The 25,534-nt window shown below is 45.9% G+C and overlaps 1 protein-coding gene across 8 annotated transcripts in view; it reads left to right on the top strand.

Moving 5' to 3' along the window:
- The window catches only part of CIT (citron rho-interacting serine/threonine kinase), a 157,346-nt gene extending 132,545 nt beyond the window's left edge, over positions 1-24,801 (top strand). For 6 of the 8 annotated variants that reach the window (XM_058531533.1, XM_058531538.1, XM_058531536.1 and 3 more), the window contains 16 exons: positions 1,233-1,370; positions 1,915-2,095; positions 2,752-2,843; positions 3,348-3,452; positions 3,692-3,861; positions 5,123-5,203; positions 5,358-5,493; positions 7,199-7,338; positions 9,735-9,827; positions 11,669-11,777; positions 11,876-12,004; positions 13,210-13,290; positions 15,518-15,596; positions 15,729-15,908; positions 21,093-21,396; positions 22,367-24,801. In XM_058531533.1, the coding sequence (XP_058387516.1) occupies positions 1,233-1,370; positions 1,915-2,095; positions 2,752-2,843; positions 3,348-3,452; positions 3,692-3,861; positions 5,123-5,203; positions 5,358-5,493; positions 7,199-7,338; positions 9,735-9,827; positions 11,669-11,777; positions 11,876-12,004; positions 13,210-13,290; positions 15,518-15,596; positions 15,729-15,908; positions 21,093-21,396; positions 22,367-22,390 (2,042 nt within the window). In that variant the 3' untranslated portion in view covers positions 22,391-24,801. The remainder of the gene's footprint in view (positions 1-1,232; positions 1,371-1,914; positions 2,096-2,751; positions 2,844-3,347; positions 3,453-3,691; positions 3,862-5,122; positions 5,204-5,357; positions 5,494-7,198; positions 7,339-9,734; positions 9,828-11,668; positions 11,778-11,875; positions 12,005-13,209; positions 13,291-15,517; positions 15,597-15,728; positions 15,909-21,092; positions 21,397-22,366) is intronic. The other 2 variants (XM_058531534.1, XM_058531540.1) reach the window with 1 other exon arrangement.
- The last annotated feature ends 733 nt before the right edge of the window (positions 24,802-25,534 follow it).

Genomic DNA, 25,534 nt, shown 5'->3' with positions numbered 1-25,534 from the left:
ATTGTTTTTTATTAAGTTCATAAGGTTGTGCCACCATCACATTCTAGTTTTTGAACATTTTTGGCCCCACCTTTCCCCTCTAAAAACGACTCTAATCCGTTAGCAGTCACTTCCCACTTCTCCCTCTGCCCAACCTCTGGCAACCACTAATCTGCTTTCTGTCTCTATGGTTTTGCTGTTCTTGACATTTCATATAAATGGAATCATACCATATGTAGTCTTTTGTGTCTACCTCCTTCTTTCACTGAGCATCACATTTTTTGTTTTATTTTTTTTGTGAGGAAGATCAGCCCTGAGCTAACATCCGTTGCCAATCCTCCTCTTTTTTGCCGAGGAAGATTGGCCCTGGGCTAACATCTGTGCCCATCTTCCTCTATGTTATATGGGACGCGGCCACAGCATGGCTTGACAAGCGGTGCGTGGGTGTGCGCCTGGGATCCGAATCTGTGAACCCCGGGCCGCGAAGCAGAGTGCGCGCACTTAACCGCTATGCCAGCGGGCCAGCCCCAGAGCATCATGTTTTTGCGATTCATGTTGCAGCATGTAGCAGTACTTCTTTTTTTATGGCTGAATAATATTCTATTGTATGGAAATCACATCTTGTTTATCTGTTAATCCATTGATGGACATTTGGGTTGTTTCCATTTTTTTGGCTATCATAAATAATGCTGCTATGAATATTTGTGTACAAATTTTTGTGGCTACATATGTATTCAGTTTTCTTGAGTATATACTTAGGAATAGAAATTGCTGGGTCATATGGTAGTCCTATGTTTAGCTTTATGAGGGACTACCTAACTGGATTCCAGAGTGGCTGCAGCCGTTTATATTCCCACCAGCAATGTATGAGAATTCCATTTCTCGACACCCTCACCAACGCTTGTTGTCCATATTTTCGATTCTAGACAAGCTTGTGAGGGTGAACTAGTATCTCATTGTGGTTTTGATTTGCGTCTCCCTAATGACTAATGATGTTGAGCATCTTTTCATGTGCTTGTTGGCCATTTATTTATCTTCTTTGGAGAGATGTCTATTCAAATCCTTTTTCCATTTTTCAATTGGGTTGTCTTTTTGTTATTGCATTGTAGGAGTTCTTTATAGATTCTGTCTACAAGTTGCTTGTCAGAGATATGATTTGCACATGTTTTTTCTCATTCTGTGGGTTGTCTTTTTACCTTCTTGATGGTGTCGTTCATAGCACTCTAACGATTTTTTAAAACATTTTCCTCCAGAATTCAGTCGGCGTCTTAAGGAGCGCATGCACCACAACATTCCTCACCGATTTAACGTAGGACTGAACATGCGAGCCACAAAGTGCGCTGTGTGTCTGGATACTGTGCACTTTGGACGCCAGGCATCCAAATGTCTTGGTAAGAGCAGCAGCTGTACATTTGTGGTGGGCACCTATGCATCTCCACCTAAAAAAATCTATCCGATGGAGGTGGTTTTTTTTTTCCTTTTTAAATTCCTCATCATATAGTGCATTCATTTTCAAGCTTTTCGTTTCAGTGGGAGGACGCCCTTTTTCCCCTGATAAATGAGTGCGTTTATACACGTTTTCAGCTCCTGTCTCCACCCCCCTTGCAAAATGCCCTGGGCCATGCTAATTTCCAGCCCTCTCTTCATCAGGCTGGTCTCTGCCTGCCTCTAGGCCGTGTGCTGGCTCCAAGTGAAACATGCAAATATGTCCTTTACACACCTGTTTGTGGCAGCCTGGGAGAAGCCAGGAAAATTGGGTCCAGGGTGCTTGGCTCTCGTTTTCTCTCTGTAGGGGCCTGGCTCCTGGGAAAGCTTAGAGACTACCTGGATGGCAGGGCCAGACTGTCGGGCCCGGCAGGGGGTTGGCTGGCGGAGGAAGGGAATGGTCCAGGATCAGCCCGGCGTGTCTTCAGGTGGTTCACTGCTTTTCCCTAGAATGTCAGGTGATGTGTCATCCCAAGTGCTCCACGTGCTTGCCAGCTACCTGTGGCCTGCCAGCCGAATATGCCACGCACTTCACCGAGGCCTTCTGCCGTGACAAAATGAACTCCCCGGGCCTCCAGACCAAGGAGCCCAGCAGCAGCTTGCACCTGGAAGGGTGGATGAAGGTGCCCAGGTACCGTTGCAGGGTGGCCTGGGCCGGGGCAGGTGCTGGTGAAGCATGGCAGAATGTGCCACCCCAAAATATGCCAGTTGGGGTTAAAAATTACTTTGAGCTAAAGGCACTTGAAAAACGGCACGTACAAGAAGGACACTCTGACCTCCCCTTTATCTTCTTGAAAATAGGAGGTAAAACTCCTGTCTAAAAGCTGCCCTTCCTATACCAAGAGGAAAGAAGCATTCTTATCACCAGAGGCAGGGAGTCAAGGCCGGCCGAGAGAAATCTGTGCCAACAGACCTTGTTAAAGAGACTCTCGTCTTCCTTTAGCCTTCCCGTGCATTTTAGTTACTTTTTCACAACTACTACTCTTTGTTCAACCTAGTATACAAACACTTGGGTCTTTATTTTCTTGTGGAGATGCCCATGTACATATAAAATAAAATTTGTATGCTTTTCTCCGGTTCCTCTGCCTTAGATGGGTTGAATCCCTAGGCCAGCCACAGAACCTGGAAGAGTGGAAGGAGGCTTTTCCTCCCTGCTCTGGCACTTCCGTTCCTGATGCTTTCTAGGGAACCATCTTTTCTAGGGAAGATTCCCTCCCCATCCCCCCCTTCCTCCCGCCTGATTCTTCTGAGTTCAAACATCTCTTCGTTGCCGTCTCTGTTTCCCAGGAATAACAAGCGAGGACAGCAAGGCTGGGACAGGAAGTACATCGTCCTGGAGGGATCCAAAGTCCTCATTTATGACAGCGAAGCCAGAGAAGGTAAATTCATGATTCAGGGGGAATTTCATTGCACGTGGTTGACCCAGGTCTCCCAGTCTCGGCGTGAAGGCTTGGTTTTTTGGACTGCGTTGCAAGCCTTCTACGATTTTCCATTTTTGAAAACTAAAACCCAGATGACTTCGCTAAAGGTTATTGGTACGATACTCACATCTATAGGTCTCCCCTCTGAAGAACCTGCAGGGTGCTGCCCTGAAGATTCTACCTGCTAATACACCTTCAGAGAACTTCTGCCTCAGTCAACTAACCCATAAATCCGCATCGTCATCCGAAATTTGACTGTGCTACTCATCTGACACACTTTATTTTTTTTTATCTTCCCTCTCCGCCTTCTCTGCACACCTCTTCCCTCCTCCTTTGTTCTCGTGCGCCTCTCTTTCCATGCATGCTGTCTCTTGCCCCCTCTCTCTCTCTCTCCCTCTCTTTTCCCCTTGTTCTCGTTCCTGTTCTTTTGTTTTTCTTTCTGTGCTGCCTCTTTGCACCAAGCTGGACAGAGGCCCGTGGAAGAATTTGAGCTGTGCCTTCCCGACGGGGACGTATCTATTCATGGCGCCGTTGGTGCTTCTGAACTCGCAAATACAGCCAAAGCAGGTGAGGAGAAGTGGGGGAGCCCCACTCTGGAGGTGGGCAGGGCTTGATAAATCAGCAAGGGCAGGAGGGGGCACCTGGAGGACTGGCCTGCAATGGAGGCCCAACTGCCTCAGCTCCCCCGTCTTAGCAGTAACTAGGACTCATGTGGCTTGGCACTGTCTCTGTATCTCAGGGCCATCCCTCCCAGCGAGAGAGGGGGAACCCACACCCAACCCTGTGCTCTCTGTCGAATCTCGTAGATGTCCCATATGTACTGAAGATGGAATCTCACCCGCACACCACCTGCTGGCCCGGGAGAACCCTCTACTTGCTAGCGCCCAGCTTCCCCGACAAACAGCGCTGGGTCACCGCCTTAGAATCAGTTGTCGCAGGTGGGAGAGTGTCTAGGGAAAAAGCAGAAGCCGATGCTGTGAGTATGCAAACGGGCGCAGGAGCTCATCTTTTAAAGGGGTCTGACTTGGTGCGACTCCCGTGGGCTGCCGTGATCTCCCTCGGGCTCCCTCTCTGAGGGGTGATGGCTGGAGACTGTCATGGCTGGGACTTTTGTGGTGATAGAGATACAGGCTCTGAGGTGGCTTGTCTGGCATCACGGGTCCTCCCCCCAGTGCCCTTTAGAATGGGGGAGTCAGCACCGTTAGCCAACTCCTGGGGCGTGATAGATCTTGATTATGGCAACATAGCAGCAAACATACTTATAAGGAAATCCTCTCTTGTTTACTCTCTTGAGTTTATTTGGTTTGAAGGCTTGCGTTAGAAGCATCTTGGCCACGAAGCAGCACAAAAGGCTACCGACAGCCACGTCTACTTCAGAAAGGCTTTTCATAACCTTCTCAGTTGCTTCCACACGATTTGTTCTTCCGTAGGCAGGTTTGAAATCCTACTCATCCTTAAGATGTTAGAAACGTAGGTGCCTTGATTGGCATCCCTCCTCCTAGAACATTCTAGGATACAAACAGCAGTCATCGCTCATTGGCGTTTTCTCCACCAAAGACCAAACAGCTCTTTTCAAACACTTAGGTCCTAATAAACACTTTAAGTGTTAACAATCGGAAAATTCTGAACCATGAGCCTCTTGATAGGAGCTTTGCTCACTGGGTAGACTTGTTTTGATGACCTGTTTTGTTGTCACCCATGGGAGCCTTTTACTGAAATCCACGTTCATATGTGTACAATAGGGCCATGACTGTGTTTTCTCCGAGCTTCTGCCTGCGTGGGTTCAGGTAAAGAGATTCAGAAGCTGTTGGTTTGCTGCTGACACCGTGCTTTGCACTTTCGCTGCAGCTTGGAGGGGAAGGAGCCTTCCATGTGGCTTATTAACTCTTTGCAGGTGACATCTCTTTAGCTTCAGCTTATTTCCTACCACAGAATGGCTCTCTACGTCTACGACGCTCAGTTATTTCTGAGTCCAAGCCGAGTTATAACTCCGATGCTAATTAACCACCATCCCAGAGATTCTAATAATATTCACGTTTTGCCTTTTGAGCTCAGATCAAAAGACAGAGCGAGCCAAGAGCAGATGTGTGTTTCTGAGCATTTGCAGGAGTGACTTGTCTTTCTTCCCGGCATTAAACTTCTCTCGGGTCTTGTTTTTGTCTCTCTGGATGGTTTGGTCATGGACAGTTCAATCTTACCATGTACTCTTTTCTGTTTTTTCTTTCACGTATGCAAAGAAATTGCTCGGAAACTCCCTGCTAAAACTGGAAGGTGATGACCGTCTAGACATGAACTGCACACTGCCCTTCAGCGACCAGGTCAGGGCGTTTTTTGCACACTGTCAGCTGGTGTCTGGCCATTGTGACATGCAGTCAAGAAAGGGCCATGTCGGCTGTGTGGCTCTTACTGTTTGGGTTTGTGACGGTGACGTGATTCTGCTCACTTTCTGCCTTTGGACTTCTGCCCTTGCAGGTGGTATTGGTGGGCACCGAGGAAGGGCTCTATGCACTGAATGTCTTGAAGAACTCCCTCACCCACGTCCCAGGAATTGGAGCAGTCTTCCAGATTTACATCATCAAGGACCTGGAGAAGCTACTCATGATAGCAGGTGCGGGGCCAAGGACACGGCACTGTTTCTTCACTTTTAAGGGAAAGTATTTGAAAGCCAGATGTCATGCTTGTGAAACACAAAGGCAGGCCCTCCTGGTGGCAGGTTGGAGCAGAAGCGGCTCTTTCTTCTGTCTCCCTGTTGGTGCCCAAGCCCATGGCTCTCTGCTCAGATTCAGTTCCCTTGGTGTCCCATGTAGCGCAGTCTGACACCCCTAAGAACATCGCACCGTTACGCTAGTGAAGAGTAGCGAGCCTCAGAGACTCGTTAACGGCAGACCCTTTGTCCTCATTGCATCAGTGCCTCCGTGAGCCGTGACCTCTGAGAGCCTGCCTGCTCTGTTCATGCATTGTCTGTTATTTCTCTGTGACCTCTCAGAGACCCTTCGTCTAGAGTCACCACTGTTAACATTTTGCCACATTTTTTTCTCTCTCTCTTCCTACACACACATAGACACTAACTTTTTTTGAACTGTTTGAGAGTCATTTGCAGTGTGACCCCAAGTTCTGCAGCATATCGCTTAAGACCAGGGCATTCTCTCCCATAACCATGGCAAAAATTTTTTTCTCTCTCTTTATTGGTGGTACTATTTTTTTTTTCCAAAGGAGAACAATAATTTATTGGCTCAGTGTTCAAAATATCCACAGTTAGGTCTTGTTTCAGGCACAGCTGGATGGATCCAGGGACTGAAATAGTACGATCAGGAACTGGCTTTTCATGGTCTCTCAGCTCTTTTCTTCAGCTTCCTTACTTTGCTTCTTTCTTTCTTCTTGCTTGCTTTCCTTCCTTTCCTTCTTTCCTCCCTTCCTTCTTGACTTTATTCTTTAGATCAGTTTTAGGTTCAGAGCAAAATCGAGCAGAAAGTACAGCGAGTTCCCATACACCCTCTGCCCCCACACACGCACAGCCTTCCTGCTATCAACCTCCCTCACCAGAGTGCTACATTGTTACAATCGAGGAACCTACACTGACTGCCTCGTTATCTCCCAGAGTCCAGAGTTGACATTAGGGTTCACTCTTGGTGTTGTCCATTCTGTGGGTTTTGACAAATAGGGAATGACATGTATCTACCTTTATAGCATCATACAGAATAGTTTCACATGGTACAGTTTTTGAATTCAGGGAATTCAACCCTTGCTATAATATAATTTTCTGATATACTGCCCATAGTCAGATATTTACCTGTGGCTTTGATAATGTCCTTTGGAGTATTTTTTCCTGATTCACGATCCAGTTCAGGATCATCATTGCATTTAGTCTTGTCTCCTTAGTCTCCTTTAATCTGGAATGGATCCTCAGCCTTTCTTTTGTCCTCCGTGACATCGACATATTGGCATAGTCCAAGCCTATTCTTTTATAAAATGTCCCCTGTTGTTGCCTAACACTTCTGTCTTTACTTTGGTGGGGAGCATGTTTGAAAGTACAGTTCACATTCTCTGATTTTACATCTGCAGAATTTTTTTTCCTTCCAGAATCTTGACTAAGAGGGCAAGTATTTTCATGTTAGCCCTAAAAGTTGGACCTAAACTGTGGAACACTGTGGTCCAAACTGTTGGACCTTCCTAAATTTACAGGAATCTGTGGAAAACTCAGTCCATCTGTATGGCCTTGCTGGCTTTTATTTGTGAATAGAACTAGAACTGCCATCCTGTGTCTTTGCTTAATAGCCTCACACTGACCGAGAAGCTGTTCCTTTTCCCCTCAGGAGAAGAGCGGGCCCTGTGTCTTGTTGACGTGAAGAAGGTGAAACAGTCCCTAGCACAGTCCCACCTTCCCGCCCAGCCAGACATCTCGCCCAACATCTTCGAAGCTGTCAAGGGCTGCCACTTGTTTGCTGCTGGCAAGGTAAGCTCTCCTCAGGGCGGAATGTTCTTGAAATTGGCACTGCCCCTCTTTCCAGAGGGCTTATTGATTTGGCCTTGAAAATCGTATGTCCTCAAACTGGGTTAAATTTCAATTGCTTCCTTTAGGCACATGAAATAATTTGTGTAGCCATGAAACTTGCACAGGCTTTTAATCTAAAGGAAATATCAGAAAAATGAAAATAAAATTAACAAAACTAAAAGGATGATCCATAGTTAAAAAGAATATGTGTGTATGTATGTATGACAGAGTTTTTTTTTTTTTTTTTGAAATCTAACATGGAATCCCATGTCCGAACTGGATGAAAGGATGTTTTATTACTAGAAATTTGCAAGTTCTAATTTATGACATTTATATAACATAAAGTCAGTTCATGAGAACTGAAGTTAATGTTGGTAGTTAATAGCATTTGAAATTTGGCACATAAATACATTTGCTTGCCTGCCTCTTTAAAAAATTTTTTTCTCATTAAAACAGTTGAGTACTTATGAGTGTATACACACATACATGTATAACTTTAATGAAATCTGAGTCAAGCATTTGTAGAACCTCTGAGGCTACTAGGGTTCTGCTCCTGAAAGCAAATGCCTTTCCCTTCTCAGAAGACTGCTCACTGGGCATTTGCTCATTTAGTTGCTCAGTGAACATTTACCGAGCACATCCTTGTACTTGACTGAGCCTTCAGAGTGTCTTTTCTGAGGGATGGAGGAGTCGTGGGGGGAGGTGTGGTCAGCCACAGGAGCCTCTAGAGGGGGGACTTTGCCTTGGCTGGCTGTTCTTTGAGGACTTGTGGTTTTAGGACCCTCTGGCCATGTGGGTCACTTACGTGAGTGTTGGGGTTAACTGTGGCAAATAATAAGAAGGGGACAGAATATAAAGTAAGAGAATGGCTGGCCTAGAGGTGTTAATTTGAAAAGATTTCTTGGAGGAGGTGAATCTTGAAGGGGCTGATAGAAGGTCCTGGCCAGAGGGAACTGGAAATTGCACACAGGGACCAAGTAACATGAAACTCTGTACCCTTGTCAATTTTAACAAGTTTTTTTTCTTTTTGAAGAGAATATTTCTTAATTTTCTTTTTTCTCCCTTTAGTTCTTTGTTATATTCTCTTATTAGTAGTTACCTTTTTCGCCCCTAATATTACCTGTGCCATATCTCTTATTTGTCTTCATTTCATCAAAGGTATTCTGATTTCATTAATTTTTATAAAGGAGTGGCTTTGGGCTTTGTTGACCTCTCTATTACAGTATTTTCCTTGTCATTAATTCTTTCATTTAACTTTGTTTTTTCTTTCCTTCAGTTTTCTCTGGCTTTTCTCTGTTATTCTTTTTCTAATTTCTTGTTTAGCTAAATTAATTTTTAAGGCCTTTTTTCTAATGCAAGCATTTTAGGGCTATTCCTTTTCCTCTAACTACAATTTTAGTTGCACTCTTTAATTTTTTATCATTCCACATATTTTTAAATTTCTTATGATTTCTTCTGTGAATGATGAGTTACTTAAAAATGTGCATTTTGGTTTCCAAAAATTCTAAATTAATTTCATTATAATGTTTGAAATACTCAAAAAAAGTATGGAATATATATGTAAATTATAAAATTATAACACCTAATAATGCTGTACACATCAACAAACTCACTCCTCAACCCAAGGAATAGAACATTACCAACAATTTCCATTTTCCTATGTTTTCCTTCCCTAGCCCATCCCCTCTCCCCACCTCCCCTGCCACGGGCTGGCCTTCACAGCAGGACTGATTTGAGCAATAAGCTTCTTTTTGCCGTTAGTGAAATTACAAAGATCTAGTTGTGGGAGGTGAAGTGAGGGATTCAGCTGTTCTAGAAAAAGAGAGTTTTGACATAGAACTGTACATATACAGATCTTAGCTAAGAACTTTTCTCTTTGGACCACTCTCATCTCTAAATTCTTATAGCAATTTCTACTGCCTTTCCTCTCCCTGAGGGTAAGATTGTCAAAAGAATCTGTCTCCAGGAAAAGGCACATACACACAAAATGTGTGTGGGGTCATGTGTGTGGGGACTTCCTGAGGCCTTCTCTGGATGTCTGTTAAATCAGTGGTTCTCATCTAGGAGTGATTCTGCCCCCTATGGGACACTGGGCCATGTCTGGAGACATTTTTGGTTGTCACAACTGGCGGTTGTACCATTGGCATCTAATGGGAGAGGCCAGGGTTACTGTTAAACATCCTATAATGCATAGAACAGCCCTTCACCACAGAGAATTATCTGGTCCAAAGTGTCCATAGTGCTAAGGTTGAGAGACCCTGCTCTGTTGATGTTCTTTTCCGAGTGTTGCTACGGAGCCAGTATACACACCAGTGATACTCTTTCTCTTTCTTTCTTTTTCCCCGACTGCTTTTCAGATCGAGAACGGGCTCTGCATCTGTGCAGCCATGCCCAGCAAAGTTGTCATTCTCCGCTACAACGAAAACCTCAGCAAGTACTGCATTCGGAAAGTAAGTCCCCGGCATTGCCTGTCCTGCGATCTCGGCGAGCTGGTGAGGAAAGCGTGTGGTCTCAGGAAACAGTGTGGTCCCTTCACCCTGCAGCCTGGGTGACCTGCTTAGAGAGAGAGAGACCTTGCCTTCCTGGAGGAAGCTCCAGAGCCACTAGGAGCTGCAGTTTCCCCTCTCACCTTCCCTCTCCTGTTTGTGAGCTGCCTCTCCAGCCAGCCCAGTGAGTTCAGCCTTTTGTTAAGGGAGAAAGACGCTGGCACTCGGAGGAGACACTCTTTTGAACTAGCAGAAAAAAGGAAGGGGTTCTCTCTGAGAAGCTAGCAGTCCCTGGTGGCACTCACCAGAATCTTTCTCAGATCCTAGAAATTTCTATTAATAACCTTTGGAAAAGCTACTGCTAGCTGTGTTTTGATATGCAATTAGGGAGCTGGTCCTCCTTGGAGCAGAGTGAGCTGTGATGCTGACTGCAGTACGGACAGGGGACATATTAGATCATTACATTTGCCTTACTCCCGGACGAGGCTATCTATTGTCTGTAGACTAAGAATGTTCCACTCATCATCAGCCTGATTTATTTCAGGTACTTTTATGATTAGTGTCAAAAGTGAAATGAGGGATGAATATATAAGGATCATTAGCTGTTAGAGAAATGGTTTCATCCTGGGGGCTGTTGTTAGTTTAGTTTGTATTTTTTTTTTCTTTTGTAAGGAAAATCAGCCCTGGCTAACATCCATGCCAATCCTCCTCTTTTTGCTGAGGAAGACCGGCTCTGAGCTAACATCTATTGCCGGTCGTCCTCTTTTTTTCCCCCAAAGCCCCAGGAGATAGTTGCATGTCGTAGTTGCACATCCTTCTAGTTGCTGTGTGTGGGACGCTGCCTCAGCATGGCCGGAGAAGTGCGTCAGTGTGCGCCTGAGATCCGAACCCGGGCTGCCAGTAGTGGAGCGCGTGCACTTAACCTCTAAGCCACAGGGTCGGCCCCTAGTTTGTATTTTTAATGAGCACCTACTGGTACCAGAGGCTAAGTTGGCTATTTTACAAACACTTTTCGCAACAGTTCTGGAAAGCAGGAGTGCTAATCCCCAGTTTTCAGGTAAGACGACTGAGGCTGGCCGAGATCCTAAGTCACGAAGTTGGGACCCAAGCAGAAGTTTGATTTCCCTAGCATTTCATGGTGTTATGCTGCCTGCAAGTTTCCTTGTACTTAGTAGGTGATCAGTAAATTTTCAGTGATGATGATAATGCTGATTAGAGTTTGAACTGTTAGCTTCGGGAAAATTCTCAGAAATCATCGCTTCTTTATAATTCCTGGCCACCATTTTGAATAAACATGCCTAGGTTTCTGAAGCCATTAGGATTGGCCTGAAAACAAGTGGAAGTAATTAGGAGGCAAATAATTCAGATAAATGACAACAGTGATGATGATAATTATATAGGTAATGTAAGTTCAAAATAGAAACTTTGCAGCCTCAAAGAGAAGGAAACTAAAACTACTCTCTCTAACCACCACTGTTAATAGTTGGTGTATTTTTCCAGGCTTTTTCCTCTGATAAAAATGTTGTATTGTTAAACCTCTCTCTTTTCATTGAATTGGTGTTTCTGACCCATTTTCGGCTGCAATTTGACCTCATTGGTCTAGGGTTGCATAGAACCCAGAGGTAGCAAAGGGATCATCGGTCCTTGTGAGGGATGTGAAAAGATTGAGTGTGCTTTGTGTGACCGACAACGTGAACAAGTCTGGTGGCGACCATCTGCAAGGCTTGGTTAGATGCTTAAGGCGGAAATAGTGATGCAGCTGCCCTGTGTCAACGCTCACAGTCTCCTCTTCTGCCCTGTCTCAGGAGATAGAGACCTCAGAGCCCTGCAGCTGTATCCACTTCACCAATTACAGTATCCTCATCGGAACCAATAAATTCTACGAAATTGACATGAAGCAGTACACGCTTGAGGGTAGGGCCCGAGTCCTCCTCCCCAGCCCACACTCTGCTCCGGCCCTGCCACCAACCCGAGCTCATTCCTGAAGCCCTGCTTCTCGCCTGCCTTTCCAGAATTCCTGGATAAGAACGACCACTCCTTGGCCCCGGCTGTGTTTGCCGCCTCCTCCAGCAGTTTCCCTGTCTCCATCGCGCAGGTGAACAGCGCAGGGCAGCGGGAGGAGTACCTGCTCTGCTTGCACGGTGGGTCCGGGCTCGCTGCCCTCTGCTGTTGCCAGTGCTCCCGCGCACCAGGAGGCCCAGACTGGGTCCACGGGGGGCTCGGGTGCTCAGTGGGGCTCTGGGGCAGGGCGGGTCCTGCTAGGAGGGCAGAGAGCGTCATTCCAGCACTACCAAAGGCCCCTGGCCCCCAGGTCAGGGTCCCCTGTCCTGCCCCAGGGCACTGGCCTGGCCCAGCTCTGTCATATTCTCTCCCAAGAGTAGGCAGTTCTTTTCTTCCCTGTCCCTCACTTCTTTCTCTCCCTTTCCTCTCTCTCTGCCTTTCTTTGTTTCTCTCTTTTTTCTCTTGATGTTTCTTTTCTTCATTTTTTTTTTTCAATCTCTCAGTCTGTGTGTCTCTTTCTTCCTGTCTCTGGGTCTCTGTTTCTCCTCCTTCCTCGGCGTCTCCCTTCCCCTCTCCCTGTCTCTTCTTCCTTCCATCTCCCTTTTCTTTTCCTATTTTTCCCTGCCTTTTACCTGACTCTTTTTTTTTTTGGTGAGGAAGATTAGCTCTGAGCTAACACCTGTTGCCAATCCTCCTCTTTTTGCTGAGTAAGATTGTCCCTGGGCTAACATGCGTGCCCATCTTCCTCTGCTTTTTATATGTGGGACGCCTGCCACAGTATGGCTTGATAAGCAGTGCATAGGTCCGCACCTGGGATCTGAACCCATGAACCCTGGGCCACCGAAGCCGAGCCTGCAAACTTAACCACTACACCACTGGGCTGGCCCCCTGACCCTCTTATTTATTTTTTCTTTTTTTGCTGAGGAAGACTGGCTCTGAGCTAACATTTGTTGCCAATCCTCCTCCTTTTTTTTTTTTTTTTTTTGCTTGAGGAAGATTAGCCCTGAGCTAACATCTGTGCCAGTCTTCCTCTATTTTGTATGTGGGTTGCTGCCACAGCATGGCTGGCGAGTGGTGTAGGTCCATGCCCAGGATCCAAACCCAAGAACCCTGGCCACCAAATCAGAGCATGCTGAACTTTAACCACTATGCCACAGGGCCGGTCCGTCTGACGCTCTTTCTTTAATAAATCACAGAGATGTGGCTCAGCAGAGGTTTTAACGATCCAGTTAAATATGGCTGGTGGTCCCCTGGGCTCCATTTCTTATTCTTCCATCAAAGTGTGTGTCATTGATCCCCCCTGCCTCTGGCTATGCTGATGCCCCCGGGCTCTGACTCTTTGCAGAATTCGGGGTGTTCGTGGATTCTTATGGAAGACGTAGCCGCACAGACGATCTCAAGTGGAGTCGCTTACCTTTGGCCTTCGGTAAGTGAGACAAGCTATGGAGGGCCCTTTTCTGCCAGCAGCTGATGTCCTGGGAAAGAAGTACAGGTGGAATTGTTTTTGGCGCAAGCCCTGTGCTTGTGGATTCCATTAGAGAGCAAGTGCCGTATGTGATCGTCACCTGAATAAGTGTTCAGGGCAGAGATTCTGAGGCCTGATGAAGAACTGCATAAGCCAAATCCACCAGCTTCACGAAATATTTGTTAGGCTCTCATGATAGAAAGGAGACCATTCCTTGTGAGTTTATTTGATCATTTCAAAGGCGCATGGTATCCCATGGCAGAGCTGAACACCTATCAATATACCCAGTTCTAAGTAGGCAGAGCACTTAGGTCATGCCTATTCTTTTTGTAAGTGTAAACAATGCTGTGATGATCATCTTGTACTAATCTTTGCACACTTGTCAAAAAGTACCCCCTGCTCATAAGTCCTAAAAGGGGAACTGCTGGGTTAAAGCATAAACACACACACACACATAAACACACACATACATACAAATATGTATGTACACGTCTGTGTGAATGTTCTGAAATACCGTTATGGCCAAAATACCCTTCAAGGCTATTTCATTTATCTTTTGCTGCATAACAAGTTCTGAAGCTTAGTGACCTAAAACAACAACTTATCATTGCCCAAGATTCTGTGGCTTTACGGGACAGTTCTACTTCATGTGGTGTCAGTGGGGGCACTGGGACAACTACAAAGCCCAAACGGCCTCACAGAATGGTAGGCAGTTGGTGTAGTTGGTGGGAGTTCAGCTGGGGCTGGTGGAGGCCTCAGTCCTCTCTACATGGGCTTCTTCCAGGAGTGCAAAAGCAGAAGCTAGCAGGCCTTCTTGCTTCCACCACATTCTACTGATTAAAGCCAGGCCACAGGGTCAGCCCAGATTCAAGGCAAGGAGACTCCACGGGGGCCTGAGTACTGGGAAGCAGGACTAATTGTTTAATACCCAAATAGTTTACCACAAGGATCAATAGTGATAGTGTCCTTTTTCGTTTAAGACAGAACGCAGCTCCTATCATATCCTAGAGTTTAAGTGACACTGTGATATAGATATATAATATTAAGACCAGAAATATCTGGGGGGTGGCCCGGTGGTGCAAGCGGTTGGGTGCGTGTGCTCCGCTGCGGTGGCCCAGGGTTCGCCGGTTCGGATCCCGGGCACTCACTGACACACCGCTTGTCAAGCTGTGCTGTGGCGGTGTCCCATGTAGAGTGGAGGAAGATGGGCATGGATGTTGGCCCAGGGCTGGTCTTCCTCAGCAAAAAGAGGAGGATTGGCAGATGTTAGCTCAGGGCCGATCTTCCTCACGTAAAAAAAAAAAAAAAAAAAAAGACCAGAAATATCTAATTATCTATGAACTTAGCCTTTTTTTAAATTTAATTTTTTTGAAGATGTATACATCAGACAGTCTAAAAAGGTATACAATAAAAGTCTCACCTATATTACCCAACTCCCAAATTCTGTCCCCATTCCCCCAAAGGAAAAAAGTACTTTTAGGAGTTTCTTATCCTTCCAAACCTTTATGCAAATACAGACACAAAAAACAGATATATTCTTATCCTCCACCCCCCCTTCTTTTTTTATCAGTATGGTAGCACACTTTCTACATTATTCTGAACCTCGCTTTATGCACCAAATAATACACCTCGGTTTTTTTCCCACATCAGTACATAGAGGACTTCTTCATGCATTTTTATTTCTTTATTTTATTTTTTTTATAATTTTATTTATTTATTTTTTTTCCACCAAAGCCCCAGTAGATAGTTGTATGTCATAGCTGCACATCCTTCTAGTTGCTGTATGTGGGACGCGGCCTCAGCATGGCTGGAGAAGCGGTGCGTCGGTGCGCGCCCAGGATCCGAACCCGGGCCGCCGGCAGCGGAGCGCGTGCACTCAACCGCTAAGCCATGGGGCCAGCCCTTCATGCATTTTTAAAGCGGTGCAGAATTCCAGAGATGTACTATCATTTATTTGATTGATCCCCTAGAATGTGCACTTGAGTTGGTTTCCATCTCTTGCTCTAACAAACAACATGGCAGTGAATAAACCTGAATATGCCCCATTATGTTGGCACGTGGATGTAGGTGTAGGATCAATTCCTTTAGGTGGGATTGCTGGGTCCAAGGATGCATTGCAGCCAGGTTTTGATTTTCTCTCTTTTAACCCTTCCTTGCCCCACGCTGTTCCTCCGTGGTGGCCACGCAGCCTACAGAGAACCCTATCTGTTTGTGACCCACTTCAACTCACTCGAAGTAATTGAGATCCAGGCACGCTCCTCTCTGGGGTAAGCATTGCCCTCTAGACTTTGAAAAGCTCAGGGGCTGGGGTTGGGTGTCGGGGCCGGGCACCTGTTTCTTCCTATCCCGCCTAGCAACGGAGGTAACCTGCATTCAAACTCTCGTCTGGAACTCCGCAGGACCCCGGCCCGAGCGTATTTGGAAATCCCGAACCCACGCTACCTGGGCCCTGCAATTTCCTCAGGAGCAATTTACCTGGCCTCCTCATACCAGGATAAATTAAGAGTCATTTGCTGCAAAGGAAACCTTGTGAAGGAGACCGGCACTGAGCACCACCGGGGCCCCTCCACCTCCCGCAGGTACCGCACTTCTCCTCTTCCTCGTTACAGGGAGCAAAGTGTTTTTATGCAAAGCAGAAGGAAATCTTGCTAAACTGGTTGGAGGTTTTTCAATATTCTGGCTCAAGCTACTCACTTCTTTGAGATCTACAGCAATGACACAGTCCTTTACAAGTGTCAGGAGAATTTTAAATTGCCCCCTTGCAAAAGGCAGAAGGGAGCGTCTGGCCTTTCTCTGGTGGGTATTTTCAGTGGCTCTGTTTGGAATGGAGCATGAATTATGCATTCATTGCTTTAGCAGATATTCTTCCCTGCTAGTTGGGCTTGCTGAGGGAGATGTAGTGGTGAATAAACCAGATGCATCCTCTTCATGATGAAGCCCAGTGGGAGAGAGAGACAAAATCAGGAGATTACAGCACAGCCTAGAAGGATGAAGCTTGGATTGGGGTAGTTTAAGGCACTGTGGGAGCTCAGAGGAGGGTCCCCAGCCTGGACTTGGGGCCAGGGAGGATTTCCCAGAAGAAATGAGGCCTTGAGTATTGGCTATAGCTTCTTTTTTCTTTGAATGTCGTGTAATTTTTTGTTGAAAACTGAACATTTCAAATAATATAATGTGGCAGCTGTGGAAATCAGATCCCCCCCCAACCCCAGGTTTGTTGTTGTTGTTGTTGCTGTTTATTTAGTGACTCTCCTGGACTAATTCTGTAAAGTCTGAATTCTTTGTTATGTGGGGCCACTGAACTTTCTGCTTCGTTAGATTAGTGGTCAGCTCTACTGGACAGCAATTTCCTTAAATTTATTGAACCAGTAAGTCTCCCAGCCTTTGCTGAGCAGCTCTCTATGTGTGTTGGGGGCGTACCTTCAACACTCCAAGTCAGCCAGAGCTGAGAGACTGAGGCCTTCTCAGATTTTTCCTGGGCACGTGCACAGCCTTGCCTGTGCATGCGGTCTTCTAGCTCCCTAGGAACATGCAGGACCATTTCAAACCACCACATAGACATCTTACTTTCAGATTTTCCTTTTGAGTGTTTTAACTAGCCTCTTGTTTTCCCCAACTGGTATTACTCTCTCAGGCATTTGCCATGTTAAACAGTTGCCGCTGATTGTTTTTGATGCATGTCTAGAGATAGGGCTTTTCTCATGAGCAAGTTCTAAGTCAGGTCAAATAAAAACAAGCTGTGAGAATGGTCTTTTCAAGGGAGTAGCCAGACAGGACAGATAGTGACAATTTTCCGGAGATGGGGCTTTTTGGGGAATTTTAATCCTGATCTGCTCCCTCCAGTGGCTGCCACGTTGCTGTTTTTCATGCTCTGTGGGTTACAAGGCTGTTGGTTTCAAAACTACTGCAGATCTGGGGAGAGAGGGGTGGGAATAGGTCAAGTTAAAAATGTCGCAAAGCTTGTTGTTCTTAGTGAGATTCAGCTGTTTTTCTTGTACAAACGCTTTTCAAATTGTTGCAAATCTGTGGTTAATTTCCAGAGTTCTGAAAAGTTGATTTTGACAATTTTTGCCAGTGTTCTTGTTGCTTTTATGGAGGAACAAGTTTCCAGAGGTCTTTACCATTCTGGAATTGCTTTTTCCCTTCCTTTTAATACAGGTGATAGCACCCTGTGCATACATTTCTGTAACTTGATGTTTCTCGGAGATTGCTCCGTGTCAGTATATTGACGGACGACATCAGATGAGTGTTTCTAATTTTGAGAGATGTTGCTGAGTTTTCCTCCCTGCAGACTGTACCCTTTTATAATCCCACCAGCAGTGTGTGGAAGTGGGACCAGCCTTGTCTTGACACAGAGGGCTAGGAGCTAGATCCAGGCTGATGTGTAGGTTTGAGATGTGTAAATTTAAGATCTTGGTCTGCAAAGGTCTAAGATTATTTAACTCAGGGGATTTTAATTTTCTGGACTGATTTACCAACTCCACATGTCTACCCTATAAAGAGTTATGTGGACCCCCTACCATGTGCCAGATACAATGTCTGGCGCTGTGGATACACAGATGAAGAAGACACTGTATTCTCAAGGGACTCACAATTTGGGGAAGGAACCACATCTAATATTAAAAAATGCTTAGATCTTGAAAAAGAATGTCATCAATTTAATATTCTGGGACTATGTCCTAATGACTAATCCCTCTTTCTTTTGCGGAAATATAAGAATTAGTCTGAAATGTTTGGTCAGTGTGATTTTAATCCCAGGAACTTGGAAAACCAGACGTGCCAAATAACCAGCTGTTCCTCACTCTTTTGGCTTAACCCTGCCTGAAGAGTGACTGCTCAAAGGGCTATAGTCCTCCTCTGAAAATGTCTAGATTTTCTTTAAGTAGATTCCGTGTCATGCCAAGAACAAATCAAAGTACTGTAATTAGATTTTTTTCTCCATTGCTTTACTAGTTACCAGGCACCTTCCCTTTGAGACAATATGGTGTCTCTGTAAGGAGCTGATTATTCTGTGGTCGAAAATGGTTCCAGTTCCTGTGAACAAGGGGCAGAAATAATGCTGTTGCTTTCCTGCTGTTGCCAGGCATGTCTGGAAAATCGGCATTAGTCTTTAGTTGTCTCTTTGCTTATAAAATGGTGTTTTTATGCTGACTGCTTTGGGCAGGTCAGAATATACAAGGCCAGCTTGGCTCAGTGTGATTCACTGCAGGCCTCATTGCCTTGTTTGTTTAGCAGAGCAGGAAATGTAACTCTTTGCAAAAAACATACAATTGATGTGGTAGATCATTGGTCATGAATGGGTGTGGAGACGGAAGGTGGCCCACTCGGCCTAGAATGATGGGTGTTTTCTGTCATCCCATTAATCTAGGCTGACATCCTGAATGGCCTTCCTTGAGCCATCTTTCTTCCCCTGGGCAGTGAGCACCTTCTCACTTGCTTTATGATGGGCCTCTGTGGACACATTTTATTATATCTCTCCCATTACAAGTAGGCTTAATTCTCCTACTTGGAATTTATTTTTTTTATTTGTCTTCCATATCTTAAAGCCACATGACTAGAGATGAATATAAACCTTGATTTCAAGATGTTGAAATTGGAGTTATCTCAAATTTTACTGCTGTACACATAACCCAGAGGGGTTCTGGCTTTTTGAGCATGTCTTCTTGAATCTTCACAGTTCGAGTTACATGGGGAAGCAAGAGGATGACATGAAACTATTCACGATGAACTGACCACTTATAAAATTCTCTCTGCTCACCAACCTGTTTCACTGTAGAGCAGGAAGTGACAAACTTTTTCTGTAAAGGTCCAGACAGTAAATATTTTTGGCTTTGCAGGCCATATGATCTGTCTCAACTACTCAACTCTGTTGTTATAGTGCAAAAGCAGCCACAGACAGTGCATAACCAGGTGGGCATGGCTGTGTTCCAATAAAACTTTATTTATAAAAACAGGCATCTGTCTGGATTTGGCCCTCAGGCTTGCTCTCGAGTCTCTCTTTCCCCAGTGGGTCAGTGTCTTTGCTGCTCAGTTGCTTTCAATTGTGGGGATTGACAAGAGATTCTGGCATTAGACCAATAATTGAAGAAAAAAAATAAACAAGCTTGGTCCCTTCCAAAGAGAAGGATTTAAATATCAAGGATTAAGATAGACCTTTGGGAAAACCAATGAAATTCTTCTATATTTTTGAAGAAATGACTTTGGGATTTTAGTGCAGAAGTCCAACCTTGATGTAAAGGGTGTCATCTAGCATGTTAGCATACGATTTTGTTGAGAAAATTAGAGCAAAATAAATCAGTATGTGAGTCATACTCGGTTCATTCTTAGAATCAGCAGATAACTGCAATCGTAATTTAGATTTTAAAAATATCTAGGATAACATAAATTTCTTTTCCTGATTTCTACTTTTATTTTCCAAGATAAAGCCCCAATCAATCAAAATATGTCTTCAAGTAATATTCTCTGTAAAAGATTGTTCCCATTTTAAGTAGGTTGCCTTTTCTCAACACTAATTATGCTCAGGTAATGAGGACCCGAGTACTTTTTCTGCTCCTTGTGGGTGGGAAGGAACTGACTCGGAAGGCCCCGTTTCACTTCTCTCTGTAATTCTGGATCTTGCTGCTTCACAGAGGTGGTTAAGGCCATGTCTGCTGAAATCTTCATTTGAAATATCCAGGCCAGGGCTGAGTGGAGGGTTGGATTGGTCATAAAAACGGCCCCAGTGTTTTCAGTTGTTTGGTTATTAATCATAAACCTTTGGGGCCAGGGACATTTTTTGAGCCAGCTGCACTGTTTTTGTCTTTCCTGCTCAGTTTCCTAATTATATCAGGCCTGATCCCTACAGCTCTCGCATCAGCAACAGGTGCCACAGACTCTTGGAAAGCCACCTGGAAGGAGAGATGACCAAACACCAGGCCCAGGAGTGGGACAGATATGGCAGCTGACAGTGCTGAGTACAGGCTTTCTCAAAACTGCTCCCTTGCGGGGCCGGCCCGGTGGCGCGGCGGTTAAGTGCATGTGCTCTGCTTTGGCAGCCCGGGGTTCGCAGGTTCGGATCCTGGGCGCGCACTGACGCACCACTTGTCAAGCCATACTGTGGCGGCGTCCCATATAAAGTAGAGGAAGATGAGCACAGATGTTCGCCCAGGGCCAATCTTCCTCGGCAAAAAGAGGAGGATTGGCATTGGATGTTAGCTCAGGGCTGATCTTCCTCACAAAACAAAAAAACAAAACTGCTCTTTTGCATCAAGGGCCTTTTAGCAGGCTTAACCCCTGAGTGAAGACTTCCTTTTGTGCCTTATAGTCTCTGGAAAATACTAGGTCAGTAGGATATAGTAAGGGGATTATCACGTCAAACTGACCTGTGTTGGAACCCCAGCTCTGCTGCTCACTGGCTGGGGCCTGTCAGCAGCCTCTGTGTGTCTCCATTTTCTTGTCTGTACGTGAGCATCATGCTTGTTTCTAGCTTGTAGAGCTGTTGTGATAACTTAACGAGTTATCAAAGAGCGTAGCACAGGGCCTGGCACACAGTAGGTGCGCAGTAAGAAGCCTGCAGCGAGACCAGGAAGTGTGATTTTCTTTTGTCGTCATCTTTGCTTTCTTTCCTTGTCTTCACTACCAAATTAAAACAAACAAAAAGCGTGAAGAACTCCAGGTGGGATCTTTTTCTATTTATCGGTGGTGGGGCATGGGGATCGCTCAGAAAAGGACAATGCCCCCTTGGGGTTGTGACTTCTCAGCTCCCCACCTCCCTCTCCTGTTGCCAGCAGCCCCAACAAGCGAGGCCCGCCGACGTACAACGAGCACATCACCAAGCGCGTGGCCTCCAGCCCGGCGCCACCCGAAGGCCCCAGCCACCCGAGAGAGCCAAGCACCCCCCACCGCTACCGAGAGGGGCGGACGGAGCTGCGCAGGGACAAGTCCCCCGGCCGTCCCCTGGAGCGGGAGAAGTCCCCGGGCCGGATGCTCAGCACGCGGAGGGAGCGGTCCCCGGGGAGGCTGTTTGAAGACAGCAGCAGGGGCCGGCTGCCGGTGGGAGCCGTGAGGACCCCACTGTCCCAGGTCAACAAGGTGAGGTACCATCCTGAGGCCAGAAGAGTGAGTGCCCTGGCGAGCTGAGGCCCCTGTTGTAAAAACAGGGACTCCATTACAAAATTCAGATTTTGCAGGACATATAACAAGTTCAGGAAGAAAACGTACTTAATTTAAGAAGAAGCTTCCTAAGCAAATGGAAAATGTATATGTGTATACCTCCAAAGGTAATAGCTACCAAAGGTGTATCGTTCCCTTCCCCAGAGGCAGCCCGTGTTCGCGGTTTCTAGAGATGTTCTGTGCATACTGCAAGCAGAGATATATGTGTATTCTCCCTTCTTAAACACAAACGATAACATACTATACCAAATGTTCTATGCCTTACTTTCTTCAGACACACACACACGGACATCGAGAGTTTTTCTGGTAATAGTGGTTGCCTTCTAGAACTTTGAACCTTTGGAAATTTTAAAACCATGTGCATGTATTTTCTCTGTAATTTTTAGGTTAGCGTTTGAGGAGATGGAGAGATGTGTTGAAGACAAGGGGCCCCCATGAGCAGGGGGAGGGCCTGAGTGCTTGGTGCCTCCTCGGCAGGCTAGCCGGTTCCAGGGTCCCCCTCTGGACAGCAGAGCCACCTTTCTGTCACCAGGAGCCGGTTTGCTGGATTGCATTCTCCTAATGCCATCTGCAGTTCACTCTTGGCACTGCTGCCATTAAAGAGAGGAGGAAAAGCCATCTAAATGTTTTTTCTTATCCCTTATGATTTACTGATAAAACGGTGTGTGTATGTGTAACAATAGAAATCCATATATAGCTTTGGGGACTTTTCAGTGAATTTCATTCCCTGACGGACCCTAAGCTTTGAGGTGCCACCCCGCAGAGCACAGAGCACTGTGCTCAAAGGAGAAACCAGGGGCTGCAAGCTTCCTGCTTGGAGTATGCAAAGTGAGGAGGGCAATTTCTGGCCTCTGATGGCTAAAACCCCTCCTTCTCATTTTGCTCCTAGGTCTGGGACCAGTCTTCAGTATAATTCTCAGCCAGAAAACCAACTCCTCATCTTAATCTGCAGGAAAACACCCAACACACTATGGAACTCTGCTGAAGGGGACCCCAGCGCCCATCTGCTCAGCCACCCCATGGCACAGCTGGACCCAGACCCACCTCAGCACGGACACCCTGCGTCCGGCAGGAGCAAGGGGCTGAGGCTCTGAGGAGCTGTCGGCAGCTTCCTGCAGTCATCCTCTGTGCACTTTGTTACTCTTTCAAAGCATTCATAAACTTTTGTACCTAGCTCTAGCCTGTACCAGTTCATCCAAGGAAACCAACCGGGCGCTAACTAACACGTGGTTAGCATCCTAATTAATAGCTACTCTAAGATCCTAGGGTTGGTTGGTTTTTCTTTGGCTTTTGGTTTTTTTCTTTTGTTTCTTTTTTTTAAAGACAGAATTCTTAATAGATTTGAATAGCAATGTATTTCCTGTTGTAGTCATTTTTAGCTAGATCACACCGTCAGGTCTTTGCTACTGAAACGTATCGTAGAAGAGTCCCTGCCAGTTAGCTAACCTCCTGCGCTCACCTAGGTTCATTCTCGTTCCAGTCCATCCTCGTAGATGGCCCTGTTTTAGCAGGGGGACATCTTAGCCAAATGTTTACTGTTCTCATTACCTTTATGGCCTTGACGACTTCCCCTCCCACCAGCTGAGAATGTACGGAGGTCATCAGGCCTCAGCTCGGAGGCAGTGACTTGGGGCCAAGGGACCTCGAGGAGCTTACCCTCCCCGCCCCTCAGCGTCATCTCCCCAGCCTGCTGTCCCCGCTTTCCATGTAGCTTTGGCCAGGAAAGCATGCAATACACTCGCTCTGAGCCCAGTACTGATGAGTCTCTGGGTCCAGGAGGGGACCGGGAGCACCCACCTCCTGTCCTTGATGGCGCATTGATGCCCACCCTGGGACAGAGAGAGACCCATCCAGGAGTTCTGCATGGCGGTTCACTGCATGTGCTGCCCCCCAACCTGGCTGCCCCCCTTGGGTTGCTCTGCCAATGTACTAGTCCCATACCATAGCTCCCACCGAATCGAGACCCTCTGACGACTTGCCAACTCACTGGCCGCAACAAGCTGCAGTCTGTAGCACTGAACAAACAAAAAACCAAACGCTCAAGCCTTACGACCAGAGAAGGATTTCAGCAGACCACCACCTCACACTTCCACGCTTCCCTGCCGACTCCCTCGCGGACGACTGTGTGTTCACACAAAACCCAGCACGGTTCTACCCCACGAAACTGTGACTTCCCAAATGAGCCTTTCCCTAGGGCTAGACTAAGACCAGGAAGTTTGAGAAGAGAAGGGAGCCGCAGCTCAACGCTTCCACCTCTGCCGGGTCGGGAAGTCCTCCTTAGGTGCAGAGCGGCTCACGCTGCTTTTACCCTCTGTCGGAGTGCGGAATTCCTGGCAACTGGCAAAGAACCAACCTAGAGGCTTTGCAGTTGGCAAGCTAACTCGCGGCCTTACTTCTGCCTTTAATCTCCCACAAGGCATCTCTTGCTTCGGATTCTCCATGACTCGTAGGCTCACCTCCAACAACCAAGGCACATCCTAGGTAGGCTGACAGGTAGACCTGTTTCCACCACAGCAGGTGAACATGACCATGTTTCAGCCCACGTGTCTAGTTCAGATCACTTTCCAGATTGCAACCTGGCCCAAATCCTGGCTCCTTCCTGCTCGTCTCTTAACCTAAGTGCTTTCTCGTTTGAAACGCCCACAACCCTCCTTCCATGTTGTTGCATCCTTGACAAGTGTCATGCTGTCGTGTTCTGTGTGTCGCTTGGAGCCTTTGGGATCATACTGCATCCCCACCCTCCCCTGGGGCAGATCTGACTGAATGTTTGCTGAAGTTTTTGTCTCTTGGTCCACAGTATTTGGAAAGGTCACTGAAAATTGGTCTTTCAGTCTTGGCATTTCATTTAGGATCTCCGTGATCAATGGGCTTCTTGAGCCCTTAAAGTGTATATCGTGTGTCTCATTTGTGAAATGCTTCCTGCTATAGAACTAGCTCAAAAGACTGTACATATTTACAAGAAACTTTATATTCGTAAAAAAAAAAGGAAATTGAATTGGTTTCTACTTTTTTATTGTACAAGGTGCATTTTTCAACACTTACTTTTGGTTTCAACGGTGGTAGTTGTGGACAGCCATCTTCACTGGAGGGTGGGGAGCTCTGTGTGGCCACCAAGATGCCAGCAGGAAATATCGTGACACGAAATTGCAGTCAAAAGCTTATTAGCATAAATAAGATTCTAGGTCCAAAAGTAAAGGCTTTTTCTTCATTACCTTTTTTAATCAGAGCGAGGAAAAGAACACAAGGAACAATTCACGATCCACCTTGAGAGGAATGAACTTTGTTGTTGAACAATAGTGAAATAAAGCAATGATCGAAAATGTTTGCTTTAGTGCAATGACCTCTTCTTTTCTTGAGAGAGACCATAAAAAATCCTAAGTATCACCAGTGTCAGCATAGGCTTGTTGCCATGGCACGGGACCTTCCTTTCTTTGCAGGGTGGCTTTTTCTCTGGGCCGGGATGGGGGAGCCACACAGTGGTTAGAGCATGCTGCTCTCCTGGAATCAAGAGATTGGTGAAATTCTCTTCCAAAAGTTTGACATTGTTGAAGTTTGGTCATTACTTCCAGTGAACCATGAACTGGCTATTAAGGTCACTTTATAGGATTGCAAAACCAGAAAGCTCCTTATGGAGTCAAATAGGCCATTTTGAAAGGATTACTCGAGAATGGACTACCCAGTTATCCTATAATGCAGCTAACCGGGAAAACAGGTCACCTTAAAATTTCTCTCATCTATTATAAGGCCACGGGGAATTTAATGATGTAGATTTCCTTGGAGGGAGCAGTTCACATCAAGGTAATTTAAAATGTAAATACTTCTATCTTTAACTAGATGAATTTTATATAGTCTGCGAGGTGAATTTTTTTCTGTGATTTTTTACTTGGTTAGTATAAACTTTGCTTGATCCAGACAAACATCAGTTTTGGCAAATGGTGATTTTCTCATAGCTCTTGTTGCTTTTAGTCTTCAGTGTTTATTTTCCAATGAAGTAATCCGATCACAGTCAAAATGTGACTTGCAGGGTCAAACTACCCAAGCTGTCACAGCTTGTGAT

Source organism: Diceros bicornis, chromosome 35 (genome assembly GCF_020826845.1).
Source record: "Diceros bicornis minor isolate mBicDic1 chromosome 35, mDicBic1.mat.cur, whole genome shotgun sequence".
Lineage (NCBI taxonomy): Eukaryota > Metazoa > Chordata > Mammalia > Perissodactyla > Rhinocerotidae > Diceros > Diceros bicornis.
This window is presented reverse-complemented; position numbering and strand designations above follow the sequence as displayed.